Genomic DNA, 18,304 nt, shown 5'->3' on the forward strand with positions numbered 1-18,304 from the left:
GGCCTGCAGAGGGGTAAGAGTGATACCCAGTGCCTGGGCATGTTCAGGGGTGACAGTGATACCCAGGGCCTGGGCCTGTTCAGGGGAGAGAGTGATGCCTCGTGCCTGGGCCTGTTCAGGGGTGTCAGTGATGCCCAGGGCCTGGGCCTGTTCAGGGGAGAGAGTGATGCCCTGGGCCCTGGCCTGCAGAGGGGTAAGAGTGATACCCAGTGCCTGGGCATGTTCAGGGGTGACAGTGATGCCCCGTACCTGGGCCTGTTCAGGGGTGTCAGTGATGCCCAGGGCCTGGGCCTGTTCAGGGGAGAGAGTGATGCCCTGGGCCCTGGCCAGCTGAGAGGTGAAAGTGATGCCCAGTGCCTTTGCCTGTTCAGGGGAGGGAGTGATGACCTGGGCCTGGGCCTGTTCAGGGGAGAGAGTGATGCCTAGTGCCTGGGCCTTTTCAGGAGTGACAGTGATGTTCTGGGTTTGGCCCTGCTCAAGGGTGACAGTGATGCCCTGTGCCTGGGCCTGCTGAGGGGTGACAGTGATGCCTAGTGCCTGGGCCTGTTCAGGGGTGACAGTGATGCCCAGGGCCTGGGCCTGTTCAGGGGTGACAGTGATGCCCAAGGCCTGGGCCTGTTTAGGGGAGAGAGTAATACCCTGGGCCTGGGCCTGGGCCTGGGCCTGGGTCTGCTCAGGGGTGACAGTGATGCCCAGTGCCTTCTGAAGTTCAAAAGGGATTTTCAATTTGGGGATATGTTGAAAAGTGAGAGGAGTCCTCAATGCCTGTTCCTCCACAGATGGATCAGTTACTCTCAAAACCTGAGACTTCTTAGGAGTAGGGGTACCTCCCAATGCCTGAACCTGCTGAGAGGGGGGAATGATTTCCAGGGCCTGGACCTCTTCTATAGTGGACTTTGTAGGAGACTGTCCAGAAATAGAAAAGGGCCCAAGTAAGGAAGATCTTGTGGAGGTGAGAGAAGTGATTGGTACGGAGTGCTTTTCATCAGTGATTGGTATGGAGTGCTTTTCATCAGCAAGATTTACATGGAACTCTTTTCTTTTATGTAACCGGGCTGCTTCTTTCCACATATTCTTCTGCCTGGAAGATAATGTCACTGAAGAGTGTCTTAACAGCTTTCGTAGTTCTTCAGAGATTTCCTCCTTCGTCTGCTTCTTTGCTTTTCTATACAACTGACTTTCATGGTCCCCTCCGTTTCTCGTTGGCTTCTGCTTCTCTTCCTCTTTTTCCAAACTGCTTTCCAGCTCCAGCTGTTTCACTTCCTTTTGAACCTGCCCCATCTGCTGTCCCTTTTCCTTCTCCAAGGACACTCCTTGCAATTTCATTTTTTGCCTCCATGCTTCCAGTAACTGCTGCTTTTGCTTCTGCTGCTTTTTCTCTTCCATTCGCTTTTGCTTCTCATCTTGCTCAATATGCTTTTGCATCCTCTGTTTTTGCTGTACCTCCCACACTTCTTCCTGCCCCTGATTCTGCTGCTGTTGCTCTTGCTCTCCCTCCTTCATCTGGAGCCGTGTGTTTTCCTTCTCCAAATTCTTACTTATCTTCTCATAGCTCGTCTTCCAGAGATTCCTTTCTTCTTGTGACTGGTGTTTAAGATTCATATCAAAACTTTGTTTTTGAACCTCTTGCAAATATTCCTCCCGCCTCTGTTTTTCCTTTTCTTTGTGCTCTCTCCCTGCTCTTGAGGTTACTTGAACATCTCTTTCACCTTCTATTTCATTCAAGATCATTTGTGTTAAATTTTGTATCACTGGGTCCGTGCTCTCAGATGAGAGTAAGGAGCTAATTTCAGGTTTTGCACTAACTGGCTTCTGTAAATGCAATTCTGGCATAAATGAGACTACCTTTTTTCGTTTCATAGGTTTCTCTCCAACTTGTCCTGCCTTTTTTATGTTTTTGTATTTTCTCAAGATTTTTGTCACAGTTCCAGCCACATTTTGGAAATATTCCTCCATTTTTGCCTTTATGATTCCTAATTTTTCAACTTCTGCTTGTTTTAATAACAGCTCCTCTTCTGGCACAGACGTTTTATCCAAAGGCTGTCCTGTGTTATCAATTTTCTCTTTTAAGAAAGCCATTATGGCTTCATGAAATTCTTCTAGATTACTCTGTTTACTTTTATCATATTCTGCAGTCTCGCTAGTTATCCTACGTTGTGATTTAGCAAGTGCATGATTCTTGATCTTCTTGGTAAAGACTGACAGGTCTTTCTCTTCAGTTTTTCCTTCTTTGCTTATGGTAGTTTCTGGAGAGATTTGATGTTTTTTTCCTTTTCTTTTTCCTTTCTCAGAGGAATTATCAAGTTGGATCAACCTGGTGGGCTCTGTTTGAATATCCATATCACCTTTTCTCTCTTTGTCCATTGACTTAGTGGTGGGCTTCTCTTGATTCTCTGAAGACATTTGGCTTTTCTCAAGTATATGTTCAGGTTTCATATGCCTGAGTTTTTCCCATAAACTACTTGTTTCACGTTTGCTTCCTTGGCTCTTTGTGTCAGTAGAAGGGAAATCATCAGGCACACGTTGACTTTTTGATTCAGTAAATGACTTTGATTTGGCTTCAGAAAAGGATTTTATTTTACTCTTCTCCCCCAGTGGTTGTAGCTCAAAGTGGTAATCAACTTTGGTCTCTGAGGCTATCTGTTCATCTTTCTGATCATTCAGATTTGATCTAGAGGTCTCGAACTCATTTGAGCCTTTTGTGCTCTTCCTTTGTGATTGATACTGATCAGTCCCACCTTTCTGATAGACATCATCTTTCTTCAGTGATATCATATCTTTAGTGATATCTTTGGAAAGTGTTTTCTGTTTTTTTTCAGGTAAAGAGGATTGCTGTTCAATTAAATCTGGAGTCATTTCAACTTGGGCTGTATATGAAACAGCCGAGTCCCACTTGATCCCTGAGACTTTGGTCTCTCTTCTTTGAGCCCCATCCATACTATTTTCAAATTCTTTGGCCAAAATACTGTCCATACTGTCTTCTTTCTCAGTCATGCTGATGACTATGGATGATTGTGGAGAAGACTCAGATAATACTTTCACAGTTGATGTGGGTGACACTATAGATACTTTGAATCGAATAAACTGCTCCCATTTTTCTTCTGCATCTTGAAGTTTCTGCTGAAGCATTTCATTTTCTTCACTGAGATCTTGTATTATCTTTAGGGGGATCTCTTTTTCGCTTTCACTTGTCTCACTTATATACATATTGGCATTTTGGAGGTTAATAGCTTTTACTTCATTACTTAGTAAACTCAACGCTTTAGAAAGGTTTACTATTGTTGATGACATATATTTAATAGCATTGTTTTCCAATTTATTGAACAATGCAGTACCTATGAGTTCTTGTAGCATACCTTGGATTTCTGAAACCTTTGTATTTGTTGCAAATTCATCACCAATCATCTGATGTGGTGTTAAAGCATGGGCTGTTGCAGGTCGCTTTACAACTCTTTCTTTCCAAGATTTCCATAGAGTACTTCTAGATGCTAGAAGAAAAAAAAACATAAAACAAAATGATGAGACTGCATTTAGTCTTTTGTATTGTGTTCTATCTATGTTTAAGCCTAAGAAAGTTAGCATAAATTAACACATAGCTAAAGGAAATAACTAAGATAATTGCTCATCAAATACAGCATACCAATAAAGAGACAGAAATATGAAAAACCAAGTGAAAAAAAATTGAGCTGAAGAATGTAATAACTAAAATGAAAAAAACAGCCAAAAGGGCTCAACAGAAATTTGAATTAACAGAAGAAATAACAAGCAAACTTGATGCTAGATTAGTAGAAATTGTCTAATCTGCAGAGCAGGGAGAAGAAAACAGAAAGAAAAATAAACAAAGCCTCAGAGACTTGTGGAACACCATTAAGCATACTGATTTACAAATAATAGAAGGCCCAGAAGAAGAGGAGGGAGGAACATTAAAAGTATTTGAAGAAGTGCCTTGGCCAGTGTGGTTCAGTTGATTGAGCATTGTCCCATGCACTGAGAGGTCACCAGTTTGATTCCTAGTCAGGACACATGCCTGGAATATTGGGCTTGATCCCTAGGAGGGGGCATGCAGGAGGCAGCTGATCAATGTTTCTCTCTCATCAATATTTCTCTATTTCTCTCTCTTCCTCACTTTTCCTCTCTCTCTAAAATAATAAAAACAGCCTGGCCGGTGTGGTACAGTGTTGTACAGTGGTTGAGTGTCAACCCATGTGCCGAGAGATTGCCAGTTCAATTCCCAATCAGGGCACATGCCCAGGTTGTGGGCCCAATCCCCAGTTGGGAGCATGCAGGAGGTGGCCAATAGATGTTCTCTCTCACTGATATCTCTGTCTCTGCCTTTTCCTTTCCTCTCTCTCTAAAAAAAAAAAAAAAAAAAAAACAATAAAGAAAAAAATTAAAAATAAATAAAAACATTTTTAAAAAGTATTTAATGAAAATTATTCATCAAATCATCCAAAATTTGCTGGAAAACATTAAGCTACACATTCAAGAAACTCAGTGAACTTTAAATAGGACAAACACAAAATAATTCATACCTAGACACATCATAGTCAAACCATTGAAAGCCAGACAAAGAGAGAATCTTTACAGAAAAAAGAGATGGTGATGGGAAAAATTAAAATAAATAGATAAAATGAAATAAAGACACACACAAAAAAGAGAAAAATGATTCATCATGATCAAAAGAGACTCATCAAGTACAGGGGGACTACAGTTCACTCTTTATTAGAAACAATGGAGACCAGAAGGCAGCAGAATGATATATTCAAAATGCTGAAAGAATTATACTGCTAACCAAGAATTCTATGTCCAGCAAAACTATTCAAAATATGAAGGTAAGACATCTATTCGCTGAAATAACACTCTTCCCAAAGTAGCATGCATTTACAATTCTTTTATTTTTTTATTATTTTGTTTTATTTGTATTGGTTTTTATTTATTTATTTGTTCATTATATCTTTATTGTTGAATGTATTACAGATGTTCCTCATTTTTCCCCCATTGAACACCTCCTCCTCACTCCCACCCCCCTCCTGCCTTTTCGCATACTGTTGTCTATGTCCATTGGTTATGCATATAAGTTCTTTGGTTTATTTCTTCCCACTCCCAACCCGCCTTCCCTTTGAGGTTTGTCAGTCTAGCAACCAATTTGTACTTGTTTTTTTTATCCTCACCTGAGGACATTTTTTTCATTTTTTGTTCAGATAGAGTGGGAGGAAGAGAGAGGAAGAGAGAGAAACATCGACATGAAGGGGACACATCGAGCGGCCACCCACACGACCAACCAGGGCCGGGGACAAACTGCAACCGAGGTACGTGCCCTTAGCAGGAACCGAACCTGGGTCTCTGGGGACTGCAGGCCGATGCTCTAACCATTGAGCCAAACCGGCCAGGGCTGTTTGTTCACATTTTTATCTTTTTCTTCAAGAAGACCCTTCAACATTTCATATAATAATGATTTGGTGGTGATGAACTCCTTTAGTTTTTCCTTGTCTGGAAAACTCGTTGTAATTTGCAATTGTCTAATGACAGATGACACTGAGCATCTTTTCATATGCTTACTTGCCATCTATATATCTTTTTTTTTTTTATTAAAGTTGTACATGTGTGCTACTATGAAAGAGTATTATTTCAGGGAATGAATGTTATATTCTTGAAAAACATTTTTAAAAATCAGTGATTGCCAAGAGCTTGGGGAGAGAACAGAAAGATGAATAGGTGAAACACAGGTTTTTTTAGAATGGAGAAACTATTCTGTATGATACTGTAATGGTGGACACATGATAATATACATTTATCAAACCCCATATAACCCTACAGCACAAAGAGCAAAACAATATGTGCATAGGAGATCAAGGGATCGCAGGAAGGAATACAGACCGACTGTGATAAGAGAATCTAACTGCATTAGAAATGTGTGATGCAACCTCACTGAAAGGGATGGGGAGAAAGGTGCTGACCTAAGTAACTGAAAATGAATAGAACCTGTAAGTCGGAAGGCAAAAATAACTGTAGATAAGTACTATACTCTAATTGGTAAGTTGTTTCCCATGGGAATGTGGGTTAATAATTTGATACTGCTATACCTGTATACTGGAATTCAATAATTAAGTAAATGGATGGCAGATGGTAGGAGCATGTTTGTCATTGTTTGAATAGGGATTTACAAATAAGCAAGGGGAGGGAGCTACAAAGATCTATGTGATAATGGATTAGAGCTAGAGACATTAATAAGAACTCATGTTTAGCTTACTAGAGTTACAGATGATTATATAGGTAAATATTTACAGATATGTGTATATTCAAGGCTTTGTACACAAACATGTTTTGTTTTTTTTTTTGTCAGATGAGACGGCCAAACTGAAATGACACCCCAGTAGCAATGAGCACATCAAGCAGCCAAACCTTGGTTTTTAATACTATTCTCTAATAAAAGGAACCAGAACTCTTGGAGAAAATTCTAAAACTGGGGTAGGAAATATTCAAGATTAACCTGAATTATCTTGTAGTGCCAGAAAATAATAAAGTACTAAAAAAGGTAAAAGAAAAAATTATATTGATGTGGGTATGTCAAAGGGCACAGGAGCCAACTGAAAGAGATCCAAATAGCCAAAGCTAGAATAATTTGAGCAAGAAAATAAGTAGTATTAGATTATAACCCAAAGCACAAAGTAAATATCTGAGTTCATTTTTTAAAATGTGTTTTTATTGATTTTTTTAGGGAGAGAAAGAGAGAGAAACATTGATGTGAAAGAGAAACACCAATTGCTGCCTCCTGCACACCCCGACTGGGGATTGAACTCCTAACCTGGGTATGTGCCCTGACTGGGAATTAAACTGACAACCTTTCAGTGCATGGGATGACACTCCAACTAACTGAGTCACACTGACCAGGACTTACATGGAACATTTTAAAAGATAAATCATATACTAGGCTACGTACTACCCCAACCAGGGCCAGGGATGAACCACAACAGAGGTACATGCCCTTGGCTGGAGTCAAACCCAGGACTCTTTGGTCTGAGGGCTGATGCTCTAACTGCTGAGCCAAACCGGCCAGGGCATTTATATATTTATATATTTATTTATTTCTCTCACCATTTATCCTCCCTATATCCTCCTCCACCTCCACCCAATCCCCTTCCCCTGCAATCACCACACTGTTGTGCATGTCCATGAGTTATTTCTCTTTTTTCTCTATTCTTTCTTTCTTTTTTGTTACTCCTCACCTGATTTTCCCCCCAATGATTTTTAGAGTGAGGAGGGAGGAAGGGAGGTGGGGGAGAGAGAAAGATTGATGTAAGAGAGACACATCAATTGGTTGCCTCTTGCACATGCCTCACCAGACAGAGATTGAACCTGCAACCCAGGTACGTATCATCGGTCCATGGGCCAACATTCTAACCACTGAGCCACACCAGCCAGAGCTTCTGTTTTTTCTTTTCTATTTTTAAAATTAATCTATTATTTTGTTGTTGTTGTTGTTGTTATAGATGTCCCTTCTTTTTCCCCCATTGACACCCTCCTCCCCGCCCCTGTCCCACCCCCACCTTCACAGTACTGTTGTCTGTGTCCATTGGTTATGGATATATGCATATAATTTCTTTGGTTTATCTCTTCCTGCCCTCTCACCGCACCCCTCCCCCCGGAGGTTTGTCAATCTGTTCCCTGCTTTTATGCCTCTGTGTCTATTTTGTTCATCAGCTTATTTTGTTCATTATATTCCACAAATAAGTGAGATTATGTGGTATTTGTCTTTCTCTGATTGGCTTATTTCACTTAGCATAATACTCATCGGTCCTTCCATGTCATCTCAAAGGGCAAGAGATCTTTCTTCTTTACAGTTGCATAGTATTCCATTGTGTATATGTACCACAGCTTTTTTATCCATTTGTCTACTGATGGGCACTTGGGCTGTTTCCAGATCTTAGCTATTGTAAATAGTGCTGCTATAAACATAGGGGTGCATATATTCTTTCTGCTTGGTGTTTCAGGCTTCTTAGAATATATTCCTAAAAGTGGAATAACTGGGTCAAATGGCAGTTCCATTTTTAATTTTTTGAGGAAACTCCATATTGTTTTTCATAGTGGCTGCCCCAGTCTACATTCCCACTAGCAGTGTACTAGAGTCCCCTTTTCTCCACACCCTGACCAGTATGTGTTGTTTGATGATTTGTTGATGGCAGCTATTCTGGCAGGTGTGAGGTGACACGTCATCGTTGTTTTGATTTGCATCTCTCTGCTGATTAGTGACATTGAGCATTTTTTCATGTCTCTTGGCCATTTGTATGTCCTCTTTGGAGAAGTGTCTATTTAGGTCCTCTTTTTAGTTGGATTGTTTGTCTTCCTTTTGTTGAACTGCATGAGTACTTTATATATTTTGGATGTTAACCCTTTATCTGATGTATCATTAGCTACGTGTGATATCTGAGATTTTGCTGCCTACATTTTATTTTCTTCTCGGATTTTTATGGCTTCGTGACTTCCATTATGTCTTTTATCCATTTGAGTTTATTCTTGTCTATAGTGTAAGTTGGTGGTCATTTTTTTGCATGTACCTGTCTAATTTTCCCAACACCATTTATTGAAGAGACTGTTGTTTTTTGTTTTTTAATTTTATTTATTTTTTATCTTTATTGTTCAATGCATTATAGATGTTCCTCATCGTTCCCCCATTGACCCTCTCCTCCCCACCCCCACACCCTGCCTTTTCCCACACTGGTGTGTGTCCATTGGCTATGCATATATGCATATAAGTTCCCTTTGAGGTTTGTCAGTCTAGCAACCAATTTGTTTTTGTTGTTGTTTTTTTTAATTTTTTATTTTAAAGAGACTGTCTTTTCTTCACTGAATGTTCTTGCCTCCTTTGTCAAATATTAATTGTGTATAATGTCTTGGGTCAGTTTCTGGGTTCTCTGTTCTGTTCCATTGATCTATATGTCTATTCTTATGCCAGTACCAGGCTGTTCTGATTACAATGGTTTTGTAGTATAACTTGATATCCGGTACTGTGATCCCTCCAACTTTGTTCTTCTTTTTCAAGATTGTGGTTGCTATTTGGTGTCTCATTTGGTTCCATATAAACTTTTGGAGTGTTTGTTCTAGATCTGTGAAATATGCTGTTGGTACTTTAATAGGTATTGCATTGAATCTATAGAGTGCTCTGGGTAGTATGGACATTTTAATGACATTGATCCTTCCAATCCATGAACAGTATATGTTTCCAATTATTTATATCTTCCTCTATTTATTTCTTTCATGTCTAATAGTTTTCCAGTTGTTGTTTTTTTTAAGATTTTTTTTTTCTTTATTGATTTTAGAGAGAGAGGAAGGGAGAGGGAAAGAGAGATAGAAACATTGATGAGAAGAGAACATTGATTGGCCACCTCCTGCATGCCCCCCACTGGGGATCAGGCCCACAACCTGGGCATGTGCCCTGAGCCGGAATTGAACCAGTGACCTCTTGGTGCATGGGTCAACGCTCAACCACTGAGCCACACTGGCTGGGCCAGGTTTTTTTTTTGGGGGGGGGGGTAGGTTGTAGTAGTAAGTGGGATTGTTTTGTTAGTTTTTCTTTCTGGGAGTTTATTATTGGTGTATAAAAATATCACCAACTTTGGGATATTAATTTTGTATACTGCTACTTTGCCAAATTCACTTATTAAATCTAGTAGCTTTTGGTGGAGTCTTTAGGGTGTTCTGTGTACAATGTCCTGTCATCTGCAAACAATGAGTTTTATTTCTTCTTTTCCAATTTCAAAGCCTTTATTTCTTCTTCTTGTTTGATTGCTGTGGCTATGCCTTCTAGTACTATGCTGAATAAGAGTGGTGAAAGTGACATCCCTATCTTGTTTCTGATGTTAAGGTAAATGCTTTTAGTTTTTGCCCATTGAGTATGATGTTGGCTGAAAGTTTTTCAAATATGGCTTTATTATGTTGAGGTATGATACCTCTATTCCTACTTTGCTGAGAGTTTTTGTCATAAATGGGTGCTGGACTTTATCAAATGCTTTTTCTGTGTCTATTGATATAATCATGTAATTTTTATCCTTCATTTTGTTTATAAATCACATTTATTGTGATTATTGTGAATATTGTACCAACCTTGTATCCCCAGAATAAATCCCACTTGATCATGGTGTATAATATCTTTTTAATATATTGCTAGATCTGATTTGTTAATATTTTATTGAGGATTTTAGCATCTATGTTAATCAGGAATATGGCCTATAATTTTCTTTCTTTGTAGTGTCATTTTTTTAAATCCTCACCTGAAGATATTTTTCCATTGATTTTTTTAGATAGAGTGGAAAGAAGGGAGGGGGGAGAGAGAGATAGTGAGAAAGAGAGAGAGACATCAAGGTGAGAGACACCTCAATTTGTTGCCACCCACACAACCCCAACCAGTGCCAGGGATTGAACCTTCAACCCAGGTATGTGCCCTTGACCAGGAATCAAACCTGTGACCCTTTGGTCTACCAGCCAATACTCAAACCGCTGAGCCAAACTTGCCAGGGCTCTTTGTAGTGTCTTTATCTGGTTTTGGAATTAGGATAATGCTGGCCTTGTAAAAAGAGTTTGGAAGTCTTCCCTCATCTTGAATTTTTTTTGGAGTAATTTGTGCAGGATAGGTGTTGGTTCTTCTTTGAACGTTTGGTAAAATTTGTCTGTGAAGCCATCTGGTCCAGGACTTTTGTTTGCTGGGAGTTTTTATTATTATTATTATTATTTTTATTACTGCTTCAATATCATTAATTATATCAGCTTACTCAGGTTTTCTGAATCCTCCTGATTGAGTTTAGTAAGATTGTATATTTCCAGGAATTTTTCCATTTTGCCCAGGTTCTCCAATTTGTTGGCACATAGATGTTCACAGTATTTTCTTACAATTCTTTGTATTTCTGTTGTGTCAATTGTTACTTCACCTATTTCAATTCTGGTCTTATTTATTTGGGTCCTCTCTTTTCATTTCTTGATGAATCTGGCGAAAGGTTCATTAATTTTTTTTAAATCTTTTCAAAGAACCAACTCTTGATATTATTGATCTTTTGTATTGTTTCTTTAGTCTCTGTATCATTTATTTCCTCTCTGATCTTTATTATTTTCCTCTTTCTGTTTCCTCTGGGATTTTCTTGTTTTTCTTTTCCCAATTCTTTTAGTTATAGAGTTAAATGGTTTATTTGAGCTTTCTCTTGTTTCTTGAGGTAGGCCTGTAATGCTATGAACTTCCCTCTCAGGACTGCCTTTGTTGTGTCCCATAGATTTTGGGTTATTGTGCATTCATTTTCATTTGTTTCTAGGTAACTTTTTATTTCTTATTTGATCTCATTGGTAACAAATTTATTGTTTAATAACATGTTATTTAGCTTCCATGTGTTTTAGTGTTTTTTAAATTGTAGTTGATTTGTAGTTTCATGCCACTGTGAATTGAGAAGATGCTTGATATGATTTCAATATTCTTGAATTTGTTAAGATTTATTTATTTGTGTCCTAATCTGTAGTCTATATTTGAGAATGTTCCATGTGTCCTTGAGAAAAATGTATATTCTGCTGCTTTGGGATGAAATGTTCTGTAAATATTAATTAAATCCATCTTATCTAGTGTGTCATTTAAGGTTGCTGTTTCTTTGTTGATTTTTTGTCAGTAGACTGTTAAGTTCCCTACTAGGACTATATTGCTGTCAATCTCTCCCTTAAACTCCTTCAAGAGTTATTTTTAAAATATATATTTAGGTGCTCCTATATTGGTGCATATATATTACCAGGGTTAAATCCTCTTGTTGGATCAATATCTTTCATATTATTAAGTTTTCTTCTTTATTGGTTGTTATGGCATTTGTTTTATAGTCAGATATAAGTATTGTGACACCAGCTTCCCCCGCCCCCGCCTTTGCATGGAATATTTTTTTCATTCCTTCCCTTTCATCCTGTGTAAATTTTTTGTTCTGATGTGGGTCTCTCACAGACAGCATATATATGAGTCTTGTTTTTTTATCCATTCAGCTACCCTTTGTCTTTTGATTGGAGCATTTAATTCTTTTACATTTAAGGTTATTGCTGATAGATATTTATTTTCATTTCTATTTTTTATGCCTATGCTCCCCAACCCCCTCTATTTCTTCTTCTTCTTATAGCAGTCTCTTTAACATTTCTTGCAATGCTAGTTTGGTGGTAATGAATTCCTTTCATCTTTATTTTTTAGTCTGGGAAGCTCTTTATTTTACCTTTAACTTAAATGATAGGCCCAGCCAGTGTTGCTCAGTGGTTAAGCATTGACCCATGCACCAAGAGGTCACAGGTTTGATTCTTGGTCAGGGCACATGCCTAGGTTGTGGGCCCATTCCCTAGTGGGGGGCATGCAGGAGGCGGCCAATTGATGTTCTCTCTCATCAATGCTTCTCTCTCTCTCTCCCTCTCCCTTCCTCTTTCTCTAAAATCAATAAAGAAAAAATTTTTAAATAAAAAATAATTTAAATGATAGCTTTGCTGGATAGAGTAGTCTTGGTTTCAGATACTTGATTTTCATTATTTTGAATATTTCATGTGATTCCCTTCTGGTCTGTGGTGTTTCTATTGAGAAATTAGCTGACAACCTTATGGGGATTCCCTTGGAGGTAACTAACTCTCTTGCTGCCTTTAAGATTCACTCTTTGTCTTTAACCTTTGCCATTTTAATTATGATATGTCTTGGTGTGGGTCTCTTTGGGTTCATTTCATTTCACAGATTCTCTGTGCTTCCTTAACTTGAATGACTTTTTCCTTCTCCTGTCATTATTTCTTTGAACAGGTTCTATATCCCTTGCTCACTTTCTTCTCCTTCTGGTACCCCTATGATGAGAATGTTATTATGTTTTATGTTGTCCCAAAGTTTCCTTAAACTTTGCTTTTAATTCTTTTTTCTTTTTGGTGCTTTGATTGAGTGATTTTTTTTCTACCTTGTCTTCTAATTCACTGATTCAATCCTCTGCATCATCTAACCTACTGTTTATTCCTTCCAGTGCATTCTTTATTTTAGATGTTATTCTTCATTTCTGACTGATTATTCTTTGTGGTTTCTATGTCCTTTTTCAGTCAGCTGAGCATTCTTATAACCATTACTTTGAAATCTTTTTCTGATAAATTGCTTGTCTCCATTTCATTTAGCTCTTTTTCTGGAAATTTCTCCTGTTCTTTCATTTGGGGCCTGTTTCTTGTTTCCCCATTTTTTCTGTCTCTTTGTGTTTCTGTGTATTCAATAAAACTGCTATGACACCCAGTCTTAGTTGGGCGGCCTTCTGTAATAGGCGTCCGAAGGGACCCAGTGATGTAGTCTCCTTGATCTCCTTTTATCTAGGTTTTCTAGGAATTTCTTGTGTTGGTTAGGGGCCCTCTTGTTGTTATTGGACCTTGATTGCTGTTGTCCCATTTGTGAGTGGGCTTGACCTTCAGGCTGGTTGACTATGAAGCTCAACCTCAACCACATCTTGCAAATTGTTGTATGGGTGCTGACAAACAAAACAAGCCAAAACAAAACCAAAAACAACATAAAACAAAACAAACTAAAAACAAAAACAACAACAACAAAGGAATAATAAAAGAAATAAGAAACAAAAAATAATAATAAAAGACAAGAGATAAAAAGTTAGAGAACAGCCCTGGCTGGTTTGGCTCAGCGGTTGGAGCGTCGGCCTGTGGTACAGAGAGACCCGGGTTTGGTTCCCGCTAAGGGCACGTACTTCGGTTGCAGTTTGTCCCCGGCCCTGGTTGGCCGTGCGGGTGGCGGCCACTCGATGTGTCCCTTCACGTCTCGATGTTTCTCTCTCTCTCTCTCCCTCTCTCTCCCTCCCGCTCTATCTGAACAGAAAATGGAAGAATGTCCTTGGGTGAGGGAAAAAAAAAAGAGAGAGTTAGAGAACAGCCCTGGCCGGTTTGGCTCAGCAGTCAGAGCACCGGCCTGTGGTCCAGAGAGACCTGGGTTCGGTTCCCGCTAAGGGCATGTACCTCGGTTGCAGTTTGTCCCCGGCCCTGGTTGGGTTGTGTGGGTGGCGGCCACTCGATGTGTGCCTTTCATGTCAATGTTTCTCTCTCTCTCTCTCTCTCTCTCTCTCTCTCTTCCTCCCTCCCACTCTATCTGAACAAAAAATGAAAAAATGTCCTCAGGTGAAGATAAAAAAAAAAAAATTAGAGAACCAAAAAGAGACTGTGAAAGGAAATAAGAAAGAGAAAAAAATATATATAATATATAAAAATAAAGACTAGGAAAAGAAGAATGGAAAACAAAGAATAAGAAAAGAAAAGAAATAAAATAAGAAAAGGTGAGAGAGCCCTGGCCAGTTTTGCTCAGTGGTTAGAGCATTGGCCTATGGACTGAAGAGTCATAGCTTCAATACCCAATCAAGGGCCAGGTACCTGGGTTGCAGGTTCAATCCCCAGTCCTGGTCAGGGCAGTGCAGGAGGCAACTGATTGATGTGTCTCTCTCACATTGATGTTTCTTTCTCTCTCTCTCTTTCTCTCACTCCCTTCCACTCTATCTAAAATTCAATGGAAAAGTATCCCCAGGAGAGAAGACTAACAACACACATACAGAGTGAGAGAGAAATAAGAGATATGGAAGGAAAAAGAGAAAAAATTGAATACAAAAAAAAAAAAGAAAAAAGAAAAAAGTGAGGTCATGGGGAAGGCAATCAAGAAATGTGTCTCTTATTTTTTTTTCTTTTTTTTTTAATCCTCACCTGAGGATATTTTTCTATTTATCTTCATATAGAGTGTGAGGGGGAGAGAGAGAGAAAGAGAGAAACATCGACTGGCTGCCTCCCACGCAACACTGACCAGGGCCAGGGATGAACTGCAACTGAGGTATGTGCCCTTGACCAGAATCAAGCCCGCGACTCATTAGTCTGCAGGCTGATACTCTAACCACTGAGCAAAACCAGCCAGGGCATGATGTGTCTCTCTTGCATTGATGTTTCTCTCTCTCTCTCTCTCTCTCTCTCTCTCTCTCTCTCTCTGAAGATAAATGGAAAAAAAGGTATCCTCAGGTGAGGATTTAAAAAAAAAAGATAAATTGATTGGATATGATTTTATAAAAATTAAACACTTTTGGGCTTCAAAGACACCATGAAGAAAATTAAAAGACAAGCCACCGACTGGGAAGAAATATTTGCAAATCACTTTATCCAGAATATATAAAGAACTCCTTAAAAAATTATATATATATATATATGTATATATATATATATGTATATATACATACATACATACATACACAAAACTCTTCACAAATTTGTCATCCTTGCTCAGGGGACATGCTAATCTTCTCTGTATTGTTCCAATTTTAGTATGTGTGCTGCCAAAGGGAGCACTATAGAGAACTCTTAAGCCCTGGCTGGTTTGGCTCAGCAGTTACAGCATCAGCCCACAGACTGGAGAGGCCCGGGTTTGGTTCCTGCTAAGGGCACATATCTCGGTTGCAGTTTGTCCCTGCCTCAGTTGGGGGTTGTGTGAGTGGCAACCAGTCGATGTGTCTCTCTCACATTGATCTTTCTCTTTCTCTCTCTACCTTCCTCTCTCCCTCTTGCTCTATCTGAAGATAAATGCAAAAATATCCTTGGGTGAGGATAAAAAAAAAAGAACTCTTAAAACTCTATAATAAAAATAAATAGTATTTGAATAGATATTTCATTAGAGAAGAAACAGAAATGGATAATAAGCACATTAAAGGGTACTTAACAATGTCAGTCATTAGAAGAATGCAAATTAAAACTGCAATGAGCCCTGGCAGGTTTGGCTCAGCAGTAGAAGCATTGGCCTGCGGACCAATGAGTCATAGGTTCGATTCCTGTCAAGGGCATGTACTTTGGTCGCAGTTTCATCCCCGGCCCTGGTAGGGATTGTGCAGGAGGCAACCAATCAATGTGTCTCTCACTCACTCACTCTATCTGAAGATAAATGGAAAAATAACTTTGAGTGAAGATTAAAAAACAATGCCCTGGCCGGTTTGGCTCAGCGGTTAGAGCGTCCGCCTGCGGTCCGGAGAGACCCGGGTTCGGTTCCCGCTAAGGGTGTGTGCCTCGGTTGCAGTTTGTCCCCGGCCCTGGTTGGTCGTGCAGGTGGCAGCCACTCGATGTGTCCCTTTCGCATCGATGTTTCCCTCTCTCTCTCTTCCTCTCTCTCCCTCCCACTCTGTCTGTACAAAAAGTGGAAAAATGTCCTCGGGTGAGGATAAAAAAAAAAACAACAAAAAACAACAACACAATGTGATACAATTTTACAACTATTAGAAATGCTATAATTAAAAAGACAGACATAAAAATGATGTTGAGGATATTGAGAAACTGGAACCCAAATACATTGCTGATGGGAATGTAAAATGGTGCTGTTACTTGGGAAATTGGTGAATAATTTCTTAAAAAGTTAAACACAAGTTTACTAGCAGTAGATGAATGGCCTAGCAATTTTACTCCTGGGTATCTACTCAAAAGAAGTGAAAACATATGTCCACACAAAAACTTCTGCATGGGTGTTCATAGCAACATTATTCAGAAGAGCCAAAAACTGGAAACAATCTAAATGTCGATGAAATGGTAAATGGGTAAACAAAGTGTGGTATATGCAAAAAAAAAAGAGAGAGAGAGAGAGAGAGAAACATCAATGTGAGAGAGAAATATCCACAACCTAGGTATGTGCCCTGACCAGGAATCAAACTAGCAACCATTTGGTGTATGGGACAACACTCCAACCAACTGAACCACCTAGCAAGGGCAAATGGTGAATTTTATTGTATGTAAATTATGCCTCAATAAAGCTCTCTTTCAGAAAAAGTCAAATACATTTCCAAGGTTCTTAAAGCACCTTTACCTGCTTTTTGCCTTTGTATCTTCTTTTCTTCATACCAGGAGGTACTAATGTTACTCATTATCTTGACATTGCTCTCAATAGCTTTGAAAGTTTCTGGTAAAATCTCCATTTGTGCTATCCAGTGGTGGTGTTCATCAACATCAATTGCAGTCATCTCAGACAAAATGCCATCTTGAAGAGAGTAAGAAAGTTACTTTTGTGCAAAACAATAAATAATTGTAGCCATATGGGCTTAGAGTATTGGCTAACTATTAAATGTTGTAGTATTGGGGAATATAGGTATCTCATACTTAATGCTATTCTGAGACTATTCTCTATGAGGAAATGAAAAAAGGAGAGACTTGGAATAGAAGGCTAAACGGTAAGTGTTGGACATAAAAATATGAATCAGGTTAAAAGATGTCTACTTGATTTAGTTGCATGACTCCAGGGAAGTAGGTATCTAAAATGTAAACATGTGTTTTAATATTGGGGATCTAAATCCCAATGAACTCCTTTGGTAAGTTAATCTACTATTTTATAAGTCCTGTTACATGGGATTTCTTGCAACCAAATGAAATTTTCCTTTTTTGTATTCTTAGCTTATTTATTCTTTTATTCAACCAACATCCTCTGTCATGTGCTATTCTAGATTTTGAGGATAAAACATTGGAAAAAAAATTTCCTAACTTCATATTGCTTAAAGTCTGGTGAAAGAAGACAGACAAACAAATAAAAATAAAAACATTAATTATATAGTATGTCAAATAGTAAGAAATGGTATAGACACAAATAGAGTAAAGAGTAATGAATAAAGGGTAGGGAATGGGGATGGTCAGAGAACATCTCACTTTATTTTATTTTATTTTCCATTTTCAAAGATGTTTAATAGCAGCATTGTTTTTTTATTAAAGAAAACTAAGTTCAAATGCCTAACTATAACTATGTTTAACACTTGGTATACATATGAATATAGATAAAGGCTGCTGAGTAGACACTGGATTTAAATAAAGGTATTATAGGTATAATCCATTCTTATTTATTTTATGAATAATAAAAAAGTCACTGTCGGAAAGAGATAGTAGAGATTTATTTTCCAATACTATTTCATTCGTACCTCCCTCCCCAACCCACTCCCTGCCAACTGAGCTGACTCCCCATCATTAAAGCAAAATGATGACTCTCCACCAGACAATTACAGCATGTCACACTACCAGCCCCTGGTTCAGAGGAAAGAGAACACTTCATTTAAAGTAAGATATAAGCAGAGAATAAGGCATGTTTCTACTTGGTGGAAAATGTTCTAGGCAATGGAACAGTAAGCATAAAGACACTGGGCAAGAGCTTGCTGGCATGTCTGAAGCAAAACAAAGAGGCCAGACTCACTGGCACTAAGTGAGTAAGCCTATACCTTTATTCTTACTGAAATAGAGGACAACTGTTCTCTGAATAACTGTTTAGTCCTTTCTTCTTTAGTCTTCTTCTAATCCT

The 18,304-nt window shown here is 38.7% G+C and overlaps 1 protein-coding gene and 1 non-coding gene across 2 annotated transcripts in view; both read right to left on the reverse strand.

Moving 5' to 3' along the window:
- FAM186A (family with sequence similarity 186 member A) overlaps nt 1–18,304 on the reverse strand; it is a gene marked incomplete at its 5' end in the record, with an annotated part of 61,926 nt that overhangs the window by 25,192 nt on the left and 18,430 nt on the right. Inside the window, 2 exons of the mRNA XM_036251522.1 lie at nt 894–3,488; nt 16,835–17,005. Of these exons, the coding sequence (XP_036107415.1) occupies nt 894–3,488; nt 16,835–17,005 (2,766 nt within the window). The remainder of the gene's footprint in view (nt 1–893; nt 3,489–16,834; nt 17,006–18,304) is intronic.
- On the reverse strand, nt 15,237–15,339 carry LOC118624796. Its single transcript, XR_004958465.1, has one exon. It is a non-coding gene; the product is annotated as a U6 spliceosomal RNA (small nuclear RNA).

Source organism: Molossus molossus, unplaced genomic scaffold (assembly GCF_014108415.1).
Source record: "Molossus molossus isolate mMolMol1 unplaced genomic scaffold, mMolMol1.p scaffold_m16_p_10, whole genome shotgun sequence".
Lineage (NCBI taxonomy): Eukaryota > Metazoa > Chordata > Mammalia > Chiroptera > Molossidae > Molossus > Molossus molossus.